Raw genomic sequence first — 14965 nt, forward strand, 5'->3', positions numbered from 1 at the left:
AACAAAACTGTACTGTACATGTACATACAAACATTTGTTGGTAGAAAATTATTGGTACCGTTCTATTAATGAAAGGAAAAAAAACTGTAATCAGACATAACTATTTATTTATTTATTTATTTATTTATTTATTTATTTATTTATTTATTATAATTATAACAAATAAACATTTAACATCAATTGTTGGATCTATCTATCTATCTATCTATCTATCTATCTATCTATCTATCTATCTATCTATCTATCTATCTATCTATCTTTATTTATTTTTTCTTTTTTTTTTCTTTCATTAATAAATAGGCACCAACATTTTTGTCCACCTGTACTCTATATTCACATTAACATAAATACACACACATACATAGTACATATTACATCTCACCACAAATATACACACTAGAGGCAACTATTCTCCAATACAGTACACCACAATCTATCAAACGATGCACATTTGGCTAAAAAGAGTCCGGGCATCATAATTTTACCCCTAAAGACAAAAGAAAAAAAAAAAGAGGAAATTCACAATGCCACAACATTAATGAAAGCAGCAGAAGACACAAATTAGATATGGGACGTAATAATAAGACTTGACTATAAATTACAAGGTACAGAGACACAATGCTCTATTGGCCTTTCAGTTTAATGAGCCAATAAGCTGTCATGTAAACATGCGCTGCATCACTCTACCTTTTCCTTAAAGGACTGTACGAGACCGAGAGAGAGAGACAGGAAGGGAAAAAGACAGGCAGATAGCAAATAAGGATGACAGTTAATGAAGGTGCACATTCGCCACTTGTTTCTGATGAATGAGGGTTAGTTGCATACATATGTAAAAGCAAACACACATTTACATACTGTTTCTTTGTTGCCATGATTTCTTCTATGAATTTTTCCTGTTTGATTCAGAAGCTTTTGAAGGAGCGCGGTTCGGCTAATTTGTAAACGAGTATTTCCACATGCACGGATGCAAAGACAACTCAAGGGATTAGGTCTAAATCACCGTGGAGGCTTTACAGTGGAAAAGCCTAATTAGAGAGACAAATGAAGGAACGGTTTTCGAAAAAGGACCACTGTTCCAAACAGATGCACCTTAGAAAAAAGATAAGACCCTTCTCTCATCAATACACGATAGAAAACAGTACTAATATAAATTTACGGGGAGAAACTCTGGAAAACCAACCTTTGACATCTTGGTTTTATTATCTCCAGTCAAGAAGGAGAGGTTGTTGATTTCATTCTGGACCACAAAGTTCTGCTCTTCTCGCTTGAAATTCTGTAAAAAAAAAAAAATCAGATGATGAATCTGTGAAGAAATCTGCGTTCAGTCACGATTACTTTTATCTTACATGTGACTTGCACCAGAGGATAAAAATCTCAGCAACCATCTTGAAAAGCTCATTTGAGTCAGCATCCGGTTCTTTCAGCCATCTGGACCTGCAGCAGAGGAACATTTGACTCTGACCTTGCACACTTACAAAGCTCCATCATCCTGAGCCAACCTGTTGTTGTCCACATAGCGTATGAGCATTGGGTAAAAGGCATAAAGATCCCGGCAGAGCACGGCAAACTCATCCAGGATGAGCAATTCGGCCTCCTGTGTGTCTCCCTTGCTGTCTGCCTTCAACAGCTCCTCCTCGGCCACAACCTTCACCGTCTTCTTCTTCAGCTTCTCCAACGTGGGCAGGAAGTGACTCTTTAGTAGGGTAGTCCGAGCTTTGCTGATGATGGGCTGCACGTACACTGGAATCGTAAAAAATTATTTAAATAAGCATTTGCTGTATTCAGAATTGTATTATTTTATTTGCCCACCTGCAATTCTTTTCATCCACGAGGCCTCATCAATGCCCAGATTGTTGTTGAGGATTTTCAGGATGTTGCCCAGAATGAGGCTGAGGTGCTCTGAGGTGACGGTGGAGCATGTGCTGCTACCACCAGCTGGTTGGTTCTCGGGCCCCCTCTCCCACCAGTAGGAGAGGTAGTTACAAAGCATGGGCAAGACCACCTCAATCACATGGGGCATCTCAGTGTACCGCGCTCCAGATTCAGCCATGTCGTTGATGTCCTTTATGAGCCCGTCCAGCCGGGGCATCCCGGGACACATTTGTTCAACTGAGTCCGGAATGCCGAGGACTAAAGACATCAGTGTGGATTATATGTTCAATTAAATAGCTTCAGAAAGGACTACAGGAGAATCACAGCAGATCGGGCACCTTGGTAGGACGCCGTGTAACTTACTGGCTCGTTCACGGCCACTCTTGGTGGCAAAGACTGAGAAGGGGTTGTATATGTTGAGCATCGGCTCTAGGAAAGCCACCGGCATGGCCCCCGCCAGGGTGGCCAGACAATGGCCGAGCGCTGGCAGCTGTCTGAGGGACACAGAGAAGGTCAAGGCATGAAATTACAATGACTCAACTCCAGGAACCTCACCATCAAGCATGTGCATACCTTTCCACGTAGATGTTTTTACCGGTGCCCAGAGCGTAGAGGCTGGTCAGGATCCGATAGCAGGACACTTGGACATCATCCACTGGAATAGCAAAGAAGGAAACAAGATGAACCGAATCATGATACAGCAGATGAATTGGACCAAACACTTCCTAGTGTTTGCAGAGTATTCATGTTTTCAAGGACATGGATGGATTGAATGTCATGCTTCAGCATTCTCAAAGTGATGAAGGAATATCAATGTAGGCCTATGTGATGATGTAATAGCTGTGAGAACTTACAAAGCAGGTCTATGCCAAAGTGATGTTGCGTGATGTGCTCGAACAAAGCGGTCAGAATTGGGAGAAGAGCCACCGTGGTGTAGTTGATGTTCTGCGATACGCCTTTCATCTGGGAGCGTGAATGAGTGAACTTCCCCAGTTTCAGGTTCTCGAACGTCCTCTCCAAATCCTCGGCGGCATTCTCAAAAAACGTCCTGAGCCCGACCCTCACCAATTCGGAACCCGACTTCATCACAGTCCTGCCGTAGTAGAAAATGCTCAACACTCAGAGAGACAGTAATTAGGTAATAAACACGACATGCACTTCATAAAATACGAGGCATCCACCCCCATAGGAATAATTTATTCAATAATTACATATTTTTTTTATTTACATTAAATCCAAGGTGACTTTGCGAGTGTCCGGGTAGGGAAACACTGTATGCAAAGCAGTATTATGATTAGTTGTTCTATTTTCAGCATTTCATAATTCATAAGCTAGCTAAACAAATAACAAGGCTCTGATGTGTCCCTGTAGAAAGGAGAAATGAAAGGCAAGACACAAGATGGCCTTCATTACGTGTGAGCTGCATTAACAAGCAGCACATTGGAAGCCTCGGGCGTCATATGCCGCGTGAAACTTGTTTGTTTAATTAAATGCCAAAGGACGCACTTTGCTAATGACAGCGATTTCCCCACAAGACAAAAAAAAAAAAAAACCCACTACGTGACAAATATGTTTTAATCACGATACAACACAAATTATTTGAAGCCGTAGTTGAAGCAGGTTTTAAAAGGTCTTCATTTGAGAAAGTGCTTTTGTTGATATGGCAGTAATATTCTTCAGAGTATTATTTTGTCATGTCTACACTCACCTGGTATCCAGCGTGTGTGCCAGGATGTGCAAGCAGCTCACCATGGTGGTCGAGTCACTTCCTAGGAAGTGTGCAGAAGAAGAAAGAACTTGCCTTAAAAATGAAAAACAATTGAAAATTGAAAACAAACCTTAAAAATTCAAACCTAAAGCTTCGTCAATAATATTTACTGTAGTATTTTGCCAATATTTAAAATAGGATTTCTAATTAATAACGACCCTAAAAGTTGAGAAATCTGCACAAGTTCAGCAGCTTACCAAAGAGAGAGATCCTATGTCTGACAAGAGCTGCCAGTTTACAAAATAAGCTGGATGCGTAAAAGTTAGAAAAGGGAAGAAATTGAGAAATGAGTAAACAGCAGGAGGAAAGAGTGTAAATAAAACTTGTCGTCATGCGGTGGTGCAAAGGTAAAAGCGATGACCTGGTGACCATTTCTTTCTCCTTGTTGGAGGCATAGCCGCTGCTGCTCAGGTTCTGGTTGGGTGATGATAGGAAGTAGAGGGAGTGATTCTTGAAGTATTGATCAATGAGCGGGAGGAGAACCTAATGAGGCGCAACAAAGGTTACAATTTTACAGTGATGAAGTATTCATGACATTCTTACTTTGGCAAAAAACTTGATTTCTTGCTCATGAGGTGACCTGTCTGTTTTGCCGCTGGCAGCCATGGCCTCTGGATTCAAGGAATATTCCAATTAGAATGGAATAAAACGGTTTTAATAATCACATCTGTTCCATTTCCATACCGAGGTGAGAGATGAATTCCTGGGCGGAGTCAACATACTTGAGTAGCTTCCTGAGGAACCTGTAAGCAAACCTTTTCTCCATGGAGGAGGAGTCCTGATCCAAGTCCCTCAGACCTCTGCAACGTAAAACAGAACACAATGATCGCTTGCTGATACTGACCAGCAGCTCCTCAAGGAACCTGCGTTAGTCCACCTTGTGATATGGTAACCACTGATCTGTAGGAACCGGAAGAGATCCTGAGCCTTTTCTCGATCACGAGCCTTCTCCTTGGCTGTCAGCGTCTCATACGGCACCAACAAAGGGTGCGTAGCTCCACCTAAAAATCCACAGTGTGCAATCAGCCATTCACAAAAATAATATATCTGGACAATGATTGCATCACCTCTACTTCCAAGGTCACTTTTTTTTCTTTTGGCCCAGATGTTATGGTAATTTTCAGCCACCACCTCCACCATCCCCTTGGACCAAAGACAAAGAAAGCAAATATGTGCTTCAATACCAATCAGAATTGGGTGGATTGTGTGAATAAAACAAAAGGAATAATTGTGTGGTGACTCACTTGCAACTCTCTGGATAGGATCACATTGCTTGTGTCTATTGGACTGGGATTAAAACCGTTTGCCTGAAAAGACGGTGGAGTGAACTGGTAAAATGATTCTCTTGGTATTCATTCGTTTATAGGGTATGTACAATTTTTCCATCATACCTGTGAGACCTGAGATATCTTTCGTACTTTTTCATTCTCCCTCTGATGAGACATGCTTTCTCCGTCTCTGGCCCGGTCAATGCTCCAGCCCATTGCCAGCATACTTTTCAATGACTCCCTGATTGGCCATCTGTAAATGTCTTTCTCCTTCACATCAAGAGGCAACGGAGTGAAAGAAACAAGAATCACATCTTTTCTTCCAATTTGGACAGAAATCAGCCAAAGTGATTTTCCCTACCTTCTCTGTCAGAGCTTTGTATGTCCTCAGCTGTGGGTGAATTCTCGCCTTCTCATCCACACAGTCTCCATATTTCCAACCAAGTAGCACCTGGAGAACAATGGCAGTTGATTGTGATGGATAAGACAGCTTCTTTATTGTTCCTCAATATACTCCACACACACTTTTGCTCTAGGTCGCTGTTTATTTGTTTTCACAGATGCAGCAATGAATCATGTGGCATACTAAAGATTGCGCAATTGCCCTTCCATACATAAACAAGCGAGCGTACTGTCATGAGAATAAAGGTCTCACAATAGTCCTTTTTTTCTGCAACCGCATAGTCGAGCATAATTTATTGCGGTAAGGATGTAAAAAAAAAGTTTGAGGACGGTGGCTTTGGCCTTACCTTCTCCGCTGACCATTTCTCGTGAGAATGTTCCGCATATTTGTTGACAAAGTGTTCAAGCTTCTCTGGGAGGGCAATGCTGAAAAAAGACAAAGATCTACTTATCTTTTTCGTCCCACAAAGTTTGTAAACAAGCATGAACTGTGTAGCTCCAGTGTGACGTACTTTGCAGTTGTGATAGGTTTGGGTTCAAAGTTGCCGTGAGTATTTACTGAAACTATTTCCCCAACAATGGCGGCATCCACATAATCAGGTGGCAAAGCTCCAGCGATGGCGCTGAGGCAGGGCATTGCCATCTTGAACAGCTCTGGATCATATTTCTACTCAAAAGGGAGAAAAAAGTGAAGCAAGTCATTCATTACTTGGGAGGTGAATGAAGAAACGACAAGACAAAGAAGAAGCTGTAGAAGAGACGTTAACGATGAATTAGCTTAAGAGCTGAAGCACTAGCATGCTTAGGTCTCTGGATCAATAACAGCCATTCCGATATTGATATATTTTTTTTTAGGCTGGCACTCTACATAGACTCTTTTCATGAGCATGCATTTTGATAAATGTGCTGAGTCCAGACATTTGCAATACCTCAAGGTATCAATGCCAAGATGATTCTTCGGACAAATATATAATCATATCTCAATCTGATGGGATTGAAATGAAATATCCTCCTGGTTCCCTTTGGAATATTTTGACTCCTTATAGTTCTTAAATTCCCAGCTGCTCAGTATATTCATATATTAGCCAAGCCTACAGCATGATTCCATTTTAAGGGACTTCCTATGTCTGTCCCAATTTACATGCATAAAGGGGGTAATCTGATTACGACTCCCACCGCAACTCTTGGCGGGGTTTGCCCTCTCTCAGCTTGTCTAGCAGGCAGGCTTTTTCATTTGACCTATTACATTACATCAAAACAGAAGCAGCAGGAAACTAGCAGCAAACTGGAGCCTTGCCGAGCAGTAAAATCTGCATTTCAAAACATAAATTTAAATTGTATAGCTATAAAATTGTAAATCTACTTGTGATTCATATCGTGTTGTAATTGGTTGTAACTGTCACAATTATATCTTTGAGAGGAACAAGAGAAAATAATGTTTGACACACCGACTGGTTGTTAAATGTTCGGGCCTTGTTTGAGGTTTGTTGTTGCTGTGTTGGTGGACTTGGTGTCTTTGTAAATGGACAAGATGCCTCACCCTCTGGGATAATGAATCAAACACTCCCCAGAAGATCTTCTTGGTGAGCTGGAGTTCATCCTCCGAGGCTGTGCCGTAGCTGCCCCAGCCTGATGGAAGGCAGTAGTACTTCCAGTTTTGCTCATAATGATTGGTTAGCAGCTAGGGGACAAACAGGGTTGAAAGGTCACAACAAAATACAAATTTTGCACCTCATTCTTTTAGAACACAAACGATAAGATTTAAGAAGGTTGTGGAAATGCACAGAAGCGACATCCCAGGCTCAGCACGAATTCGTTCCAAAGGTGTCAACGTAAAAGTGTGTCGCCTATTTCACAGGCCAGTCACATCTTACCACACTTTTTTTCCCTGCTAGTGGCTAAGCGGAGCCAACAAGCATATAATCACAAAATCTTCTACTTTATCCACATGTTCGTCCTTCCTTCTTCTATAATTTCAGTGTCACACAAAGGTGTGAGAACTGGCGAATAAAATTGTTATCGTAGTCACACGACATTCCGAGGTATGCAGATGAGGCAACAGGGAAGAATGCGATAAGATATTTAAACAAAAACAAAATAGTATATAAGTAAAAAAACGTGTTGGCCACCCTGAGAGGCATCTTGCAGTATTCAGTCAGCAAGGGTACGTCAAAGACGAGACGATGCAGAAGCTGCTGCAGCATTGAAGGGCGAAGGTGCCTGCAGAAAAAAAGGTGGGAAAGAGATAAGAGTGCCCTCCCCGAGCTGATTTTAACCACCGTCACTGACTTCCGAGACAAGCCAGATCCGATTTATTGTTAATCTCAACCCCTGTCGACGCAGATAAATGTGCTTTTTGGGCTCTCCTCACTTGCAGACAGCTAGCAGGCACTCCTCAATGGCATCTCTCTGGGCTTTGGTGAGGGAGCGACCCTTGGAGAGGCGGTAGATGGTGTGCAGGGTGGAATCGATGAGCGTGGCGTGGTGTTCGGTGCCGGCAAAGAGGGGAGCGCAGCGGGTAAGGAGGGGGAGCATGGCTGAGCCGATATAACGGTTCATGGCCAAAGCTGTCTCGGTGGTGCACAGACCCTCCTGCGGGGAGAGGAGGAAAATTACATTTTGATAGCTCATGAATCCGTGAATGATAATCGGTTCAGCTGTGAGATTTAGAGTCCAACCAAATGGCAAATAGTTTTTCTACTTTAGTTTCATTTAATGTCTACGCTGATCAGTGTCACAAGGAAGTTTATATGTAGCTTCTGTTTGATGCTATTCCTTCAAAAATATCTTCAAGTTTATTGTATGGATCAAGTAAAATTCTTATGAAAGATTCTTTAATAGTCATCATCAAAATTGGATCTTTTGCTAAATGAATTTTCCACTCTGCCTACATTCTTCAGCATAATTTCACCTCAACCTGAAGAATGATTTTGTGAGGCTAAAACAATGGTTAGCAGAATGCGCTAAAAGGAGAAGGCTGTTATTACGATGACAGATAATGGATGATCACACATACAACTGAGATCCAATTAGCATTGAGTATCTGCTGATGTGAAAGGTGTTGTGTTTAAAGGGACACCAGAGATAATAGCTTAATGACTTATTTTTACTGTCACATCAGCCGCGGACATTGCCAGCTATGCAAAAAAATTACTAATTCATTTCCTCCACCACAAATTGGATGCTGATAACTTGTTTAAAATTTAATATTCAACACACAGGAACTCTAGCGCTCTTAATGGAAAGTCTCTGGGAAGTAGAGAAATATTTTCTCTGGAATCATTTTGTTTTATTTTGTTGCGGCGATGAAGTACGACTTCATCAAAATGTTTATGTAATAAGGGATTAAAAATAAGAACGATTAATAGTAAATGGAAATTGCGACTGCTTACTTGAATAAAATTTAAGGCATGTGGATTAAAAGCATTTTTTTGGTCTGCAAAATAATGTTAAATTTGCTGTAAGGTAGTGATGGAAAATGAAGCTTCAAATTTGCTTCATGAACCAGTTGTTGTGTTTTTCCATTCCTCTAGAGGGTACTCTGTTCAACATTGGGCTAAATGTAGACTTATTTACCAGTTCTCAAATTATTTTATATAAACCAACAGAGCAATCTATACAACTAATTCATGAAGCACATTTGAAGCTTCATTTTCCCATCACTACTATAAGGCCACTCTAGCCACACTTCTACCTACTGTATCTAGCGAGTTTGCAGCCCTCAAGTCAGGAAGGAAGCCAACTTCAAGAAGGTGAAGCAAAAAGCTCTGGTCCTCAATCCCATACACTCGGTCCAGGAACAGCACCATGGGGGCCTTGTGGTCCGGACAAAAGCAGGCTGACATATCAGGTTCTGTCACTGAGCCATCTGGGAGAGACACAGAAAAGAATATTATGTATCTTATTTGGATTTAAGATCCCTGAAGATAAACAAAGTAAATTCAAGATCGTCGACGAGTGTCTCAATACTTTTGTCTCTATCGTCAATTTGTTTATTCAGCAAATGAGACTTGTCTTTTCCATTTCTCTGCTGACAGCGCTCACAGCAGCATAAGAGCCACGTCTTGCCATGCGTATGCAGATCAATCAATAGAGCAAGACAGCTCGCCGTACAAGTGATCTGGCTTACTCAGAGCTGTGGGAGTGCACAGAAAAGCGCTTGGCTGATTAAAAAGGCATGAGCAGTAAAATGAAATCAATAACCTTCCGCCCTGTTCTAATTGTTCAAGCTTTTTGTAACCATTGTTAGACGAGGCTCCCCGTTGTAATATGCAAATTTAATTCATACTGTTTAATATCATCTAATAGCGAAAGTGCTACGTTTGATATTTGACAGTTTGTGAACTCTTTTGTCTTAAACAGTTGGAGTTATAAAATTAGCTCTCTATGGTGAAATGTAGATTGGAAAAGCAGGGATATACCTTTATTAACGATAGGTGTTTTGAGAGGTATGCTGATGATTCCCACCAGGTCTTCAGTGGGCACCAGGGAACGCAAAATGGCACGAATACGGAGAGCTTCGCCTTTCCCTTTGTTGATGAGCTGCAGACAGCAAAAGTTATTTCAATGCCAAAAAAAAAGATTGAAGTGTGATTTGGGGCAAGCTCACATGCATTTCTGGGGCACAACGTCCCAGCAGATCAATGAGTGCTGAGTAGAAGGACATGATGGCATTGCCCATGTGAACCACTTCCTCTTCATCATCGCCATCAGCAGATCTATAGGTTGGGGGTTCACACAAAGAGGATGACTTTCTTTAAGAGCCAAACAAAATAAGGAGGAATATTCAAGGGAAAAGGGATGAGTGGCAAAATCCTCTGTATTGATTCAATAAGCTTTGCTTGATTTGTAGGGCTCACACATCACAGCTGACTCCCTGCACAGAACCAGGTAGATCCAAAGCCGGCGTCTCGGAAATCTTGATGGCTTCTTTCATGGCCGCCAGCAGTCCGTTGCCTCCCTCCCCTCTCAGTGCAGGTCCGAAACACTCCGGGCGACGGATGAGCAGTTTGACCACCACACTGGAGTTCTCCTCCACACTTTCACCTACAACATAAATAGGTCATTCAGAATTGGAACAGACTTTGGTGGTGAAGTTTTTCTTCAGTCATCCTTACAAAAATAATTCCAAAACAGACTTTTTCTTCAAGCAACACAATTTAAAATCATATATGATATTTAACAGAGTGGAAATATCAACAGCAGTCGTACCATTAACAAAGACGGCAAAGCGCAAGAAAGAGAGGTAACGTTCTCCTTCGATTGGATTCCAGCCAATATCTGGATAACCTTTAGCCAGAAGCATTGGACAACTCTGGAGACCGCAGCCGGCCAAGTACGTCACAACCTGCAGGTTAAAACAAAACACAACCTTGCTGCATAATAGATATCATCCAACTTCTTTCCTAGGGTTTGATTCCATTGGCATTTGGAGAGAACAAGGAGTGAGACAGCACACGCATTATTTATTTTTTTAGTGACTTTTAAAAGAGTTCAACCTTGTCCAGATCAGGTTCCTCCAGTGCGAGAGCCAGACCGTTGTTGTCCATAACCGAGGAAGCAGCCACATCGAGAGGAGTGGAGCCCCTCATAGCTGGTGAAGCTGCAACACAAAATATAATGGATACTTTTTATTTGTATTTATTAAAATTATTTGTAATTGCACGTTATGGAGGAGCAAAAAAAAAGGATAGAAGTTGCAGATTTTTTATTATTGGAATAATAGTACAGAATTTAATGACACCCACCAAGGCCCACGCTGCTATTTTCCAGGAGGTAACTCAGGTGGTCAAACATTGCTTTCTGGTTTTGACGGCTGATGCGGCAAAAATAACACAGGAAGCGACAACAGCTGGCCACCATCTTGGGGAAGGCTATTTCCTACAAAGTAACAAATACAAGTCAAACGTCTTTGTTCTGTGTGTTCCTATCTAAACAAGATTTACCCCAATCAAAATATCAATTTGATTGCCACTACAGTATTTAATATTTATTGTTGTGCATGTTGTTGATAGTGGTGTAGAACCGCACAAACGTTTTGTTTACCTTATTTAGCGACACGAGAGCGATAACAGCAGTTCCACACCACAGTAACTTGCTGATTATCTTAATCAAATTTGCGCAGTCTTATCTTTGTGCATGTGAGCCTCAACCACTTGGCTGCACTAATAGTTTAATTCCTCGCATATATTGAATCATAATGAACAGCAGACTTCATATTAACTTTGCATCACTGGCAAGGTAAATTCTGCCAATTTTCCACTTTCAAGTGGGAGCTCATCGAATCTTAATTAATGCTCACAAAGAAATGAAAAGTATGTCAGAGCACAGAGATGATTATTTCTACAGCTCTGCTGCGATTAAATCGGTTAGGGCCTCTTTAATGAGCAAACAAGGTCTCAAACCTGTGATTTGTCCCCTCCGAGCACATTGACCATGACCTCCATGACAGTCTCATGCATGCCTAGAATTCTCATTAGATTGGGATGCTGATAGAACACCTTATTATTCATGATGTCACTGGAGGGGAAAAGAAATAAGAGCACAAGTATAAAGTGTGACTGTAAGATTCTGTAAGAGGGGAAAAGCCGATCAACTCGGGCAAAGTTTCACCTACCCAAGTCCATCGATCATGAGCTTTTCCTCCTCTTTCCCCATCCGAACAGAAAGCAGAGATCTGATCTGACCCAGAGAAGCCAAGAGCCTAATGGTATCATGGACCGAGGCAGCGCTAATGGTGTAAGTCTTTCTCATGGCCCTGAGCAGTTCGCCGATGCTGTCGTACTGCCTCCTCAGCAGGCTGAACATCTTCCGTACCAGCTCTGGGTCTTGGATGTGACACTCCTGGGCCCAGCTGACCATGGTCTGCGAGATCAATTCCTTCAGGTTGGCTGCAAGTAATGATATATGGGCATACATGTTGAGTGATGGATGGCTAGCTGGGTTAGGCATAATGTACTCTGCAGAAAACACCCCAAAGACCAAACTGACAATCACAGAAGCTTACAAATGCACATTTGAAACTAACAGTAAACTTTATTGCACAAGAATTAAAGAAAAACAGCCTTGCCGGCAGCAATTCAATTCTCCCTCAGTTATTTTGCTGCCCTTCGCACACTTTCTGAAGCCGCCAGCTGCTGCTGACATCGACATTTCTGAACTGTAACTGCCATTGTAAACCAGTACTCTGATCAATCAATCAGCCTTTATGCAACACGTACCATCACGTTTTTTTCACAAACAAATGTCCACTCTTCAATTTAAACCCTACCGTGCGGCTTGAGTACTAGAGCAGGATGAGCAATGGTTCTAATAATTACCGTATTTTCCGGACTATAAGGCGCACCTAAAATCCTAAAATTTTCTCAAAAGCCGACAGTGCACCTTATAGTCCAGTGTGCCTTATATATGGACCAAATTCCTAAATTTAAACTGGCCCAAAGCATTGTGTCATGGAATCAATCATAAGTGGCCCGCTGAAGACTATGAATCATGAATCAAAAAGACTATGGTTCATTCTTTTGTGATTATAAAGTAATTTGTTGCGTCTGAAGTTGAAATAAAAAAGATCAAATGGAGAATGGTTTGATTTGGATTGCATTAATGGTGCGCCTTATAGTCCGGTGCGCCTTATATAAGGACAACGTTTTAAAATGGGCCATTCATTGAAGGCGCGCCTTATAGTCCGGTGCGCCTTATGGTCCGGTGCGCCTTATGGTCCGGAAAATACGGTATGTTTGCCGAAAAATTGTTTACAGACAATAGTTGTCTTTGAATAAATATATGTAGTATATATATAGTAATGATAATAATATACCAAAAGGTAAAGTGCACATTTCACGATCTATGTAATAATTTAAGTGAATGTCTTTATAAGAGGTCATCCAAGTGCCATTTAAAATGGAAAATTAATTTCAATTTGTTCAGCATTTGGATTACAGTTCTCCGGACACTGAGCATGCTGCAACAGCACATTTGGTGGAGCACAAACACAGCATGTCTTTGGCTTTAATCAGGTGAAGGATTGGATTTTATCACAAGTGCTTTGTTTTTATTCCCCCTCACAAACGGTTGAATGATGCTCTTCACTCAGGAGTCTCCATTAGCATAATGGAATTGAAACAAATTCAAAGACAAACTCATTCCCGCCCTCTCGAGTTAGTTCACGGCACCTTTTCACACTTTAAGTCATCATATTTTAAGCATTATTAGTTTGGAGTTGCATTTTTATGATGCTAACTCACCTTTTGATGCCCTTTACTGAAAGTAGTTTTGCCAAAGTAAAAGTTGCCAAGGTGGAACAGTTTTAATGTGTTGGGCGGTTTTAATAGTTTTAGCAATCTACTCGGGGGTTATTTTCTTGGATGCAGACCTTTGATTTGTTTTCTCCCATCTGGTGAAATATATGATCGTCTGTTAGCATCAACTAGAGCATAGATGTATTAAATGTATCAAATTTGGTGCAGGCATTAAATTACTGCACAAGCCGAGTGTCAAATGGTATCATTACAAGGTATTGCATCACGTCAGCAATCAATTGGCAACACCAGCGAGTCCTCCACATAATCAGAAAATAATATTCTGCAAAGAATTCCAAACTCTAATCAATGGATGTATACTCACATGGTGCAGCTTGTTCCTTCTGCAACGGTTGCTCTGTCTTATGAGCTTGTCCTTTGATTTTATTCACCAGAGTTAGAAGCCGGCCTTTAATGGATGTGTCCTGCTCATCCTCGTCTTCCTCCATCGGGATTCCTACAAAGTACAAAGGGATACAGGATTAGAAATAACGTGAAAAGCTTATTGTGACAATATTTCAGGCGAAGAAAAGCCTCCTATAGGGTTGTACATGTGTGCTGCTCGTGGGTGATTCCAAGTTAATTGCTTTTCTTCGTGGAAGAAGCTCAAGACAGGTTGGTGTTATGCGGCCAGACCAAAGCTACAATTAGGTCGGTGTACAGCGCAGGGCCCAGCGGTTCAATTATTTATCAAGACATTCTCACATGCACTGAGCTAGACCTTCTCTCTAAGCTGCAGAGACCAAGATGGCAGACGAAACAAATACTGGTCATCGATAATGGCTCAAAGCTATTGTGGGCGGCGCAATTTTGGCATAAGGTTGTTGGAAAATGTCTTAGTGGCAAGATTTTATTCAAAAATGTTATGCAAATCCTGATTTTCTCTCTTGGTATGAGCACTCTTTGACTTAAATAAAAAAGCATTGCTTCTACTATTTTTTCTAACTCAAATAGTCCAATATATAAGTACTTTTGCCACTGTTGGCTTTTCAGACGATTTCCTAAGAAATCCGATTTTCAACAATAATCTCCAGCTCACCACAGTGTAGCTGCAGCTGGTTGTGAAAATCATAAAGCTCCCCCTGGATATCTGATGGACACGGGCAATCATCGCCAGTGCTGAAGGTCAGCAGCATGTTGATCTAAAATATAAAGACACCAAAAAAAATTATCTTTCAGACTTATTCACACCCAATTTTTGGACTGGATAATTAATTAAGGTAATAATAATAATATTAATGATGATGATGATGATATTGATAATGATAATAATAATAACAAAAGCTCAACTGTTTAATTTGGCTGTCTGACTAAATGAGGGCATTAAAGTCATTAAAACACAATACTCTGTATCCAGC

General features: G+C 41.1%; 1 protein-coding gene and 1 long non-coding RNA gene across 17 annotated transcripts in view; one reads left to right on the forward strand and one right to left on the reverse strand.

The window, feature by feature from the left end:
* Positions 1 to 14965, forward strand: part of LOC148385368 (uncharacterized) — a 56194-nt gene that overhangs the window by 12575 nt on the left and 28654 nt on the right. Inside the window, exons 2-6 of the long non-coding RNA XR_015863531.1 lie at positions 10163 to 10200; positions 10283 to 10400; positions 10496 to 10645; positions 10720 to 10906; positions 11976 to 12195. This is a non-coding gene — a long non-coding RNA (uncharacterized LOC148385368). The remainder of the gene's footprint in view (positions 1 to 10162; positions 10201 to 10282; positions 10401 to 10495; positions 10646 to 10719; positions 10907 to 11975; positions 12196 to 14965) is intronic.
* The window catches only part of LOC148385369 (ryanodine receptor 3-like), a 55560-nt gene that overhangs the window by 11382 nt on the left and 29213 nt on the right, over positions 1 to 14965 (reverse strand). For 6 of the 16 annotated variants that reach the window (XM_088401309.1, XM_088401307.1, XM_088401306.1 and 3 more), the window contains 33 exons: positions 14647 to 14749; positions 13933 to 14064; positions 11927 to 12200; positions 11715 to 11829; positions 11058 to 11190; positions 10809 to 10912; positions 10522 to 10657; positions 10170 to 10356; positions 9920 to 10028; positions 9732 to 9852; positions 9009 to 9178; positions 7682 to 7902; positions 7440 to 7530; positions 6851 to 6991; positions 5823 to 5977; positions 5658 to 5736; positions 5270 to 5359; positions 5032 to 5178; positions 4885 to 4947; positions 4708 to 4783; positions 4518 to 4641; positions 4325 to 4440; positions 4184 to 4251; positions 4002 to 4123; positions 3838 to 3887; positions 3581 to 3641; positions 2727 to 2965; positions 2446 to 2527; positions 2236 to 2366; positions 1810 to 2130; positions 1500 to 1740; positions 1347 to 1434; positions 1181 to 1273 (listed from right to left, as the gene is read on the reverse strand). In XM_088401309.1, the coding sequence (XP_088257435.1) occupies positions 1181 to 1273; positions 1347 to 1434; positions 1500 to 1740; positions 1810 to 2130; positions 2236 to 2366; positions 2446 to 2527; positions 2727 to 2965; positions 3581 to 3641; positions 3838 to 3887; positions 4002 to 4123; positions 4184 to 4251; positions 4325 to 4440; positions 4518 to 4641; positions 4708 to 4783; positions 4885 to 4947; positions 5032 to 5178; positions 5270 to 5359; positions 5658 to 5736; positions 5823 to 5977; positions 6851 to 6991; positions 7440 to 7530; positions 7682 to 7902; positions 9009 to 9178; positions 9732 to 9852; positions 9920 to 10028; positions 10170 to 10356; positions 10522 to 10657; positions 10809 to 10912; positions 11058 to 11190; positions 11715 to 11829; positions 11927 to 12200; positions 13933 to 14064; positions 14647 to 14749 (4383 nt within the window). Of the gene's footprint in view, positions 1 to 687; positions 703 to 1180; positions 1274 to 1346; positions 1435 to 1499; positions 1741 to 1809; positions 2131 to 2235; positions 2367 to 2445; positions 2528 to 2726; positions 2966 to 3580; positions 3642 to 3837; positions 4124 to 4183; positions 4252 to 4324; positions 4441 to 4517; positions 4642 to 4707; positions 4784 to 4884; positions 4948 to 5031; positions 5179 to 5269; positions 5360 to 5657; positions 5737 to 5822; positions 5978 to 6850; positions 6992 to 7439; positions 7531 to 7681; positions 7903 to 9008; positions 9179 to 9731; positions 9853 to 9919; positions 10029 to 10169; positions 10357 to 10521; positions 10658 to 10808; positions 10913 to 11057; positions 11191 to 11714; positions 11830 to 11926; positions 12201 to 13932; positions 14065 to 14646; positions 14750 to 14965 lie in introns of all 16 variants that reach the window. The other 10 variants (XM_088401300.1, XM_088401295.1, XM_088401299.1 and 7 more) reach the window with 3 other exon arrangements.

Source organism: Syngnathus floridae, chromosome 16, assembly GCF_059516105.1.
Source record: "Syngnathus floridae isolate MCC-2025c chromosome 16, RoL_Sflo_1.0, whole genome shotgun sequence".
NCBI classification, from domain to species: Eukaryota; Metazoa; Chordata; class Actinopteri; order Syngnathiformes; family Syngnathidae; genus Syngnathus; species Syngnathus floridae.